Source organism: Tachypleus tridentatus, chromosome 4 (genome assembly GCF_004210375.1).
Source record: "Tachypleus tridentatus isolate NWPU-2018 chromosome 4, ASM421037v1, whole genome shotgun sequence".
NCBI lineage: Eukaryota > Metazoa > Arthropoda > Merostomata > Xiphosura > Limulidae > Tachypleus > Tachypleus tridentatus.
The window spans coordinates 25303785-25314270 of NC_134828.1; the positions used below are offsets into that span (position 1 = coordinate 25303785).

At 34.0% G+C, this 10486-nt stretch overlaps 1 protein-coding gene across 1 annotated transcript in view; it reads left to right on the top strand.

Moving 5' to 3' along the window:
- poe (E3 ubiquitin-protein ligase-like protein poe) overlaps nucleotides 1–10483 on the top strand; it is a 107798-nt gene extending 97315 nt beyond the window's left edge. The window contains 11 exon segments of the mRNA XM_076497355.1: nucleotides 2937–3160; nucleotides 3791–3940; nucleotides 4138–4164; nucleotides 4166–4334; nucleotides 5681–5937; nucleotides 7370–7495; nucleotides 8382–8576; nucleotides 8818–8902; nucleotides 9611–9844; nucleotides 10005–10164; nucleotides 10252–10483. Coding sequence (XP_076353470.1) covers nucleotides 2937–3160; nucleotides 3791–3940; nucleotides 4138–4164; nucleotides 4166–4334; nucleotides 5681–5937; nucleotides 7370–7495; nucleotides 8382–8576; nucleotides 8818–8902; nucleotides 9611–9844; nucleotides 10005–10164; nucleotides 10252–10331 — 1707 coding nt within the window. The 3' untranslated portion in view covers nucleotides 10332–10483.
- The last annotated feature ends 3 nt before the right edge of the window (nucleotides 10484–10486 follow it).

Here is a 10486-nt window from a genome sequence, read left to right on the forward strand (position 1 = left end):
GTGGCAGTGGGTGGTATTGACTAGCTGTCTTCCCTCTAGTTTTACATGCAAAATTAGGATAATTTTTGCAAGGGCAAAATGCAGATAGCCCTTGTGTAAGTTTGCATGAAATTGAAAAACAAACAAACTACTGGTCTCAATTTTGATACATGTCATTTAAAGATGATTCGTTAAGGAATACCCAAGATATAACTTGTCCAGTTTTGGTTTTCTTCCAGTTTTTTCTTAGCAATGAAAATACAGAAACTTTATTTGATAGAAAAACTTTTATAGATTTTTTTTTTTTTTTTCAAATTTCAAATGCTGATAGATCATTACATCCTATAATTAGGTTTTTGCTTGGTGTAAATATAAACCATATATGCAAAATTATTCAGTAAAACCCAGTCATATTTAACAAATTTTTGGGCATGTCTAAACAAAATCATGTGAGGTATCAGTGTAGAAAAAATGCTAGATCTTCACCTAAAAGTGCACTGATTTAGAGCAGCAAAATTATAAGATGAAAAATCCTGCAGGTCATAAGTATTGGTCATCAGTGTTGATCAGTTTCTAGCTGAAGTTTTCAAAAAGTAATGCAAACGGACAGTTTTTATTAATTATTCATTGTCAACTTTTCAGCATGTATATTTACTAAATTTTATAAAATTATCCTAATTCAAGAACATTTAGTATCACCTGATATTAGCTTAAGTAATCAGCATAAGTGATGTTACTTGATACATCGTTACTGATTGCAATGGTGGTGGTGATTGCAACAAACTGTTAATCTAAATTCCATAGCGTCAGTGTCAATGAAACTATTAACATTGTTTTAGAGAAGAAAAACTACCACCATATATTTTAAAGAATCTAGTTGGTTCTGTAAAGTACGAATTTGTTCTAAATAATAGGGTTGCAGTCCTAAACGTAACGCTAGTTACTAATGAATATCACTCTTTCTGTAGTTTGTTGGTGTGTATTACCAAAAAATCTTGTATTTAACGAAAAGTACCTTAGGTGTGAAAAAAAAAAACAAAAAGGAATGAATGTGAGACTTCAAGAAATAAAATTATAATTGGTGGCTAAACTGGCTACTACACCTGTAGCATTTATACAAATCTTCAGACTTCAAGAAATAAAATTATAATTGGTGGCTAAACTGGCTACTACACCTGTAGCATTTATACAAATCTTACAGTAGATATTAATTAGTTAAACTAAAAAACGTGGCCTGACTTACTAATGTATTTGTTGTATAATTGTTACAAGTGTAGCTACAAGTTTAGTCAGCAGTTTTGTTTCCACTCCTTTAAGTTGTGCTCAGTCTATATTTTTTACCACCCCTTCTTTCACTCCTAAGGTGTTTTTAATTAAATAATAATTGTCTTACATTCGTGATGTTGTAGTTCCTCTTACTTATGTTTATATATATTGTGTACTTAATACTTCTCACATTAATATAAAATATTATCCTTTGTTTTTTTGTTGTTTTTTTTTTATTCTCCTCCCTCCAGTGGTTTAGCAGCTGAGGTGAGGCTGAAGAATCATAAAGATAAAAACTGGGTTTCAATACCTGTGATGAACGCAGCACGGATTACCCATCGTGTAACTTTGTGCTTAATAACAACACAAACAAGTCTTTTATTGTGTTTTTATTATTGTATTCTTTTCAAATTGCATCTCAGTCTCAGCTGCTGAACTCACTTCTTACAGACGTGGTTTTATGAAATAAACACTTGTCTAATCCAGCAATCTTCTTGAGTTAACTTTTGAACTACTGTATAATACTGGGTATTTTATCCCCATAGGTATCCTGTTTTACCCAAGCCTCAGAACTTGTGGCAGAACCAGTTAACTCTTTTAGTTGGTTATTCAGCTTTGTATTCTTTTAATGTAAAATTATCGTCAACTGATTTAGTTTAATATCTGTTTTAAAAAAAAAATAATGTGCCATTTATCATAATAAACTTTTTTGTTAATTGGATTTTGTATGCTTATGAATGATATTTAAGGTTTATTTGCAAACTATAATAATGTCATGAGTTTAGTGTTAACTGAGTTTTATCACAATAAAATATTCTTGGAGCTGACTGTTTGTTGGATGCAGGATAACCAACTAATAAATATTTACCTTTTTTTTTTTTTTTTTTTAAATACCACTTTTTCCAGACCAATATTTTGGGGGCTTTACAGGGAAAAATAACATCAAATTTTGAAGTTATTCATGATGTATCCACATATTTCCACCATGATGAAATTATAATTGAAATGTTAAGACACTTTTTTTTTTTAATTAACATTTGTTTTGGATAAAGTAATTGAAAATTGAAACTGCTAAACCTAATTTTCAGTTATTTGACTTTCTGTTGTTATTATTATTCAACTGATGAACATTTTTAAATTTCATGCCTGTGCACATACAACTTTTCATTGGATGTAAATAAACCATGGAGCCTCTACATTCTTTTTGTCCCCCCCCCCTCAGATAGTTTGAAAACAGTAAAGTTTACAAGTTTTTTTATGTAAAGAACTGTAAAAATTCAATGATCCACATGTTTTGTTTTACAATTTTTAAACTTTTCAAAGCTAACAAAAATCATAACCATACTGTCTGAAACCTGGGATCACTTTATATTTTTGATTGAACAGTTTTAGTTTTTCATTGGTTTTACTTTTGATACTTGATGCAAGATTAATAAAGACAACTAGTAAGGTGTCTAAACTTCTACAAATGTTTCGGACAAGAGGCGCATTGGAAGCACATCAATGTACTTCACAACCAGTTTTTAAATATCGTACTGCACAGAATGTGAACATGGACAGCGGTCAGTGGATTATGTTGTTTTTTTGTGATGGTATCTTCTGACTTTTTCTCAGTATAAGATCCATAATGTTTTGTTAAATGAAAAAATATAGCTTCCAACATGTGATGATAACTTCCATGTTTCCTGTAGGAGAAAATGGAAACCCTAATTAATCACTTCCGACCGTACTTAAACTTCAACAAGTTTGATTTTGATCATACCACCGAAGATGATCTACAATTAGAATGTTTCTGCGTGTTGACTTCGGGAATCGACCGTAGTATCCAGGGTCAACAACTGAAAGACCTGATGCTGGGCCGTGGAATTGTACAAGATGCGCTGGAGTACCTAACTGTTCATGCTCCACCAGTCAAGTAAGTTTTGATTTTGTTGCTTGGGGGATTTCTATTGCTGTGGTTAATTTTAACGTCACATTTGAATATTTCTTCTTAATTCTGTTTAAACCAACTTTCTCAAATTTGTCACCTTAAGTCAATAAGTGTAAAATATCACCATTTGTAGTGGACATAACAGCTAAAACCAAGAAAGGTCCACATCAGGCTGAAATATCATAAAGTAGTCCAACCATGTAAGAGTAAAGAAAGCATTATTGTCCATTTGTTCTAGCTGATGACAAGTATCTAGGTGAAATTGAACAGACAAAAAGTGATGCATCCACATATAGTTATTTAACTGTTGAAGATTATTATTTTATTTTATTTTATTTTATTAATGTAAACTCTACTAATTAAGAGAACAGATATGTATTGACTGCTTAGGTTAACTATTCCCAAACTATTTCTATCTTAAAATGTAGTCATAAATGTGAGAATCATAATTTTAAGCTACTTAGCTTTGTTAATTAAAGAAGTTTTAAGAAGCACTAAACATATTTTTAAACTTGCAGCTTCCATATATGTTCGTACCACAATTAGAAGCTGTAAATAAATTGGAAGCATCATTAGAATGTGTTTAATTTTATGTTTGTTACTTGTTGGTAACAGGACAGCTTTGTTGGTAGCATCTGATGATTGGAAAGAATTCACCTCAAAACCAGCTTTGAAATACGTCTTGCGACTGTTAACAGGACTTAGTGCTGGGCACGTGAACACTCAGTTGTGGGTCAGTGCAGACTGTATTCCAATCATACACAGGTAATTGTTCAAAATGTTACATGGCTCACTTTTCAGTTTTTATGATTGAACTACATTTATTGATTTTGTTGTGTGACAATTAACTTCTGATGTTGGATGAAACGAAGAAATTTGATCAAAGAATAAAATTTCACTTTGATATTAAGTTTCAAGTTTTGCTGTTTCAGTTTTCCTATATAATTTGTGGACATTTCCAGATTGGAACAAGTTTCTAGTGATCAGCGTTGGTTCTTTGGCTGAAAACCTAATGGAAACCTTAAAAGAGAACCCCAATGTAGCTGCTAAGATAGAAGACGTGAGAAAACAGACTAGAGATGAGAAGAAAAGATTAGCCATGGCCATGAGGGAGAAGCAACTAGGAGCTCTAGGGATGAAGGCCAATGAACGAGGCCAAGTAAGTTGAATGATCATTGTAACATGTAATTTATCCAAACCCAATATTTGAATAGCAAGTGTGTTATACCAAGCCAGCTCCATCAACATGTAATCTGTGTAATACATGAACATACACTTTTTTCATGTAAGAAGTTCAAAATATAGTAAATGAAACTCTTAAACTTTTTGTTAACATTAAACTGGTTTTATTTTAAAAACTTTAATCAGTATACCTGTTGCAACTCTCGTCGATTTGCTGTTATTGTTTTTGTTGGACGTATAATCTTCGAACAGTACACTTGTTGTGGTCTAAATTCTTTGTATTATGTGTTTAGTGAATTCTATACATATCTACTCCGTAAGGACAAAAACACACACGTACACGTGCGTTCATACACATACATACATTTCATTCCTTCTTAATGTGTATCTAGTGACTCCATTATCTCTCTATCCCATAAGGTTGAAGGTCAATAATTGCCACAAGCAACCACCTAAAATCAAAATGGCACAAAGAAAGGAGCTGGCAGACATATAAAAAGAATGTTTATTATGAGTGTCGGAAACATTGTATCCAAATTCACTGTTGTTGGTAATGTGAAGAAATGTGAAGTGCTGGATGTGCTAGTGCTGGTACATCTCTCTATAGTTTAGTCTAAATGCATCAGTGCAGGAGTAAATATATCCCAGCACTTCCACTGTGACTGTCAGAAGTGGCTGCAGTTTATCCACCAGCATGAAGACTCCAGGTACAGTCTCAAGACTCGCTGAGGTTTGAACCATTATTTGGAGAAATTAATTCCATCACCTGCTGCTTGTTAGCTATGGATAAGCATGAGCTTGAGGCCAACATTAAAAAAAGGTTTTTATTTGACTGTGTTAGCCTAAACATATAAAACAATATTACCATGTTATGAGTCTGTTTTAGCTGGTTTGGACTAGTTCTGTTGATTATAGATACAGAAGCAATGAATGGCTTGTTGCATTACAATGTTTCTGATAAAACTGCTTTGAAAAACTTCTGTTAAAAAAAAAAAAAAAAATGTGCTCCATAATATTCAGTAGTTAGTGAAATGAATCATATCTAGTATCTGCATTGGTTAGTTGAAAGTTTCTCAGTTTACTAACTTTAAAAGATCTTGAAGCTGAATCACAAAAATGTTGGTCTATTGTATTGGTAGTTATCAAAAAAAGGTAGAAACAGCATCTAGTTTGTAATTAACACTGAAAGTGAAACCACTTACTGTTAAAATGGTATTCCAATGTAGAGACATAAGATTCCTTCTAAGGGTGTGTTATTTTACTTTGGTTTACTGTAAATTTTTTCCTGAAACTGTACTACTAAAACTGTTGTCTTTTATGTAGGTTAAAGCTAAGAGTACTTACGTGAGACAGTTAGAAGAACTGGGTGAAGAGTCTGGCCTCGTCTGTATCATCTGTCGAGAAGGTTACATGTTTCAACCCACCAAAGTTTTAGGCATTTACACCTTCACTAAGCGTTGTAATGTAGATGATTTTGATAATCGCTACAGGAAACCCCCCAGTTATACCACAGTTCCAGGTTATACCACCGTTACCCACTTCAATGTGGTACACGTAGATTGTCACATGGATGCTGTCAGGTAGATTTATACGTTTTAAAAGTTAATTTTAACTTAAGTCTAATCCTTTATAGCTTTTTGTTTCTAATGCAAAGCTAAACCAATGGAAATTTTTATCTTTCTAAAATCTTGACAAACAAATCTTTTGATCTTTAAATACAGCATTTCCCAAAATTATCATCTGTGCCCTTCCTTTCTTTTAATAACTTGCACATCGAGTTAAATGACTAATTATAACACATGGATATCCATTAAAATACTGTGCTGTAATTAATTGTTTGTTATTTTTATTAATAAAAAAAATCAATTCAAATGTTTGATTGTAAATTAATCGCTCATCCCCACACCTTAAGAGATCATTTGCATCCTCCTGGGGAAATGCTCCTTTAATATATGTATATAACCAACAGTGACCATTTGAATTAGGTAAAACCTTTGTTACTAATTTATAGCAAACAGTCTAATGGCTTGAGCCACAGTTAGATTGTGGTTTCTGCTACATAGTAGACTGATGGGTGGCTCAAGCCATGGTTAGACTGCAGCTTCTGCCATGTAGTAGACTGATGGGTGGCTCAAGCCATGGTTAGACTGCAGCTTCTGCCATGTAGTAGACTGATGGGTGGCTCAAGCCATGGTTAGACTGCAGCTTCTGCCATGTAGTAGACTGATGGGTGGCTCAAGCCATGGTTAGACTGCAGCTTCTGCCATGTAGTAGACTGATGGGTGGCTCAAGCCATGGTTAGACTGCAGCTTCTGCCATGTAGTAGACTGATGGGTGGCTCAAGCCATGGTTAGACTGCAGCTTCTGCCATGTAGTAGATTGATGGGTGGCTCAAGCCATGGTTAGACTGCAGCTTCTGCCATGTAGTAGACTGATGGGTGGCTCAAGCCATGGTTAGACTGCAGCTGCCATGTAGTAGACTGATGGGTGGCTCAAGCCATGGTTAGACTGCAGCTTCTGCCATGTAGTAGACTGATGGGTGGCTGCCATGGTTAGACTGCAGCTTCTGCCATGTAGTAGACTGATGGGTGGCTCAAGCCATGGTTAGACTGCAGCTTCTGCCATGTAGTAGACTGATGGGTGGCTCAAGCCATGGTTAGACTGCAGCTTCTGCCATGTAGTAGACTGATGGGTGGCTCAAGCCATGGTTAGACTGCAGCTTCTGCCATGTAGTAGACTGATTGCCTAATGAATCAGATAAATCTAATTATGTTTAATATATTTAGTGAACTGCTGGGTGGTTTTAAATAGGTTTAATTTTTCTAAGAGAGTTCCCTAAATTAGTAGGAGGTTTTATTGTTGGAGACAGCTGTAATAAGGAAGATGTTATATCTTTAAGTAATATATCATAGCCTTAGTTTATTCACCCTTCCCAATTTAGTGTTAATCCTAAACAGATTTAGTCTGTTTTATAAAACTGTAGTTTATTATAATATATTTATCATGTAATAGGCATGCTCGAGGACGAGATGAATGGGAGAGTGCAGCTCTTCAAAATGCAAACACAAAGTGTAATGGTTTATTACCTGTTTGGGGACCAAAAGTACCAGAGTCAGCATTTGCCAGCTGTTTGGCTAGGTAGGCAAGTTCTATGAGTTGCAATTGTCCAGTTATTTTTGTTGGAACATAAATAAACACATCCTTCATTACAGCTTATCAGCTGGGTGAATAGAGTTTCTTTATTAAAATAGCAAGATTTAATATGACGAGTTTTTAAGTTTTAAACTATCATCTTGCCCTCATTTCTTTGAGAAAACAGGTGTTGATTATTGTGTTAAAACCATGTTTTTGACACAATCAGATTGTAAAAAGTGTAATTGTTTTTTGCATGATTGTTATTGAAGAATGAAGTCTATTCAAAGTTAATGTTTCTTTTATTTAATCAAGATGCCTTTAGATATACTGAGATCAGAAAGCTCATATTAATTTATTTAAAAGTACTGTCTTGTTAGCTTCAAAATGTGTTCCGTTTCTTACATAATGCAACGTTTGTTTTTTTTACTGATTTTAATCAATGAATAAGATCTGTAACCATGTGGAGACTATTGTCTCATCCATTATTTTCACCATTGTTATTACTTTGCTTTTCTTCAAAATAAAGTAAAAAAAAAAATAATATTAAAAGTGTTGTAAACTTTATTTTTTTGTTTTCTGTTTGTGATATTTTTGAATTTGAAAGAAAACAGAAAATCTGGTACATCTGCAGACTTATAGTGCTAAAAACAGGATTTCAATGCCTGTTGTAGGCAGAGTACAGATTGTGTAATTTTGTGTTTATTTATGGATGAGCTTGTTTGTTTTAAATCAAAGAATAAACAGCTTTTCTCCAAGTACCACCCACAACTTTCATCAGTTTGTTGTACTTATTTAAATCTCTTGTGAAGCCATTAAAACATGTTACTATTTGATCAAATCATACAGAATGTATTTAATAAACAGAGTATTTTTATTTTTTCTTGACCAGACATAACACTTATCTGCAAGAAAGTACAGGTCATAGAGATATTGGCTACTCTTCCACGGTCCACGACCTTAAGTTGCTTCTCTTAAGGTTTGCCAAAGAAAAGTCCTTTAGTGAGGAAAGTGGAGGTGGTGGTCCTCAGAGCAACATATACCTTATTCCTTACCTAACCCACATGGCTCTCTATGTCATCAACACGTAAGAAAGCTTGTTTTTCTGTTCAACACTTGAGGGTTATTTCTGTACAGCTCTAGTCATTTCTATTTTAACAGGTCACTATAATGTAAATTACTAAAAACCTGATATAATATTTCATGCTTTACTAATCCACTATTTTGCTTATCTCCCATATGTATGTGTATTTTTTTCTTACACCCAGTTAGTTAAGATGTGCTATTTAACTTCATCATTGATATGAGTTACTTTCGTATGTCCTTAGAACAAGATGTACAGCTAGAGAAGACAAGAACATAACCAATTTCCTTGAAGCTCCTCCTGACAAATGGGTAGAAAATTGCTTTGAGGTATGGAATTCCAAACTTTGACAGGGGAAAATTAAAAGAATTATCCAGTGAAATATATTTCCTATAGTTATGTTAGAATCAAATATTTCTATTAAACTTTTCCCTTAAGCCTATTTAGTGTTAAGAACTTGTATATCTTTTAAGCTCAAAATATACCACTGAGCTGCTTGAAAACATTTCTTGTGGTTTTCCAGAGTAAGGCTTGATTACATATATACTGTAGCTAACTTTAACTACCAAAAATTCTCCATCTACAAAATTGTTAAAAACTGATAAGATCTATTAACATAAGGAATTACAACTAATACCCGAGGTTTTCTTAAAATGGTTAATATTTTTTATAACTAATTTTTACTTTTTTCATCAACATGCAGCCCTCTTGCACGCCCTAAACGTTAACACCTGGCTGTGTTATTGATGAAGAAAGTGTAATAAAACCCTTAGTATCTTGGATGAATCCTAGCTCTAGTTTGTCTTGACTAATAAATGTTTTCTAGAACATTCGGGAGTTAAAATTTTATTATTATTATTATATGTTCAAATTTTGAGTTTTAGTATTGTAGGTGCTTTCTCTATACCACTACAGACATTTTCCATTAGGTTTGGACAGTCAACTCCATTGGAGGGTGGGAGTGGATGTATATTAATGTAATGCTTTGATTTTGTTGACTGTTGTTTTCTATAAAGTATATGTTCATATTTCCCTAGGCAGAAGGTCCATACTACTGGTTAACAATGTCTGTTCTCGTGCATTCCAATACCAAATGGCACGAAAACCGTGTGACTTACTTGAGAAGATTAATTATCCTTGCCCAGGCTAGGCACTGCTCCCCTCAGGGTACTGCTTCTCTTAGTGACCTTCAGCCAAAGGACTACAACGTTTACAAGTCTGCTCTTCTATTTTTCGGGCTGATTAACGCATTTTATTCAGTTCTACTGAAGGTATGAAAATCAATGTTGTTTCCTTCCTTAATTTATAAAAAGTAGTTTCACCCTTCCTAAGTCAGTGTATGATGTAAAAAACAAGAAATAACCATAAATGTTTCAATACTGATTTGTACGTCCCATAACATCTTCATACCTGTTTTAATTTGCCTTTCAGAGAGTCTCTGTCGGTGTCGGAGAAGAATGGGCTCCCGTAGTAGCAGACTACATCCGAAACAATGATCAGGCTCTGTTGGAAGCTGGGGATAAACTGCTAAGGACCTATGAAGACGAACTGCTACCGTGTCAGTCCTTCATGGAATTCTGTGATGTTGTTGGTAAGGTTTCCTTCTTAACTTCAGTTGTTAGTGAACCGTATATTCCCCTACTACATAGTGTAATATTCTCGTCTGGCTCTCTTTTAGGCCTCCTGAGTAGTATTCCAGATCCAGATAGTTTTCTTCAGGAGACTCTTCAAATGGTGTCAAGAACCCAAGATGCTTGATAATATTAGGGTTTATCTCCTCTTATTCACAACTTATTAAAATAAAGTATAATTTGTGTGCATGTGTGATCCCCTGCTAGGTGTAGTTTCTGAGCATTGCATTGTTGTATAATTAGATGTTAATTATTGGAAATAAATTTACCACGCATTCACCG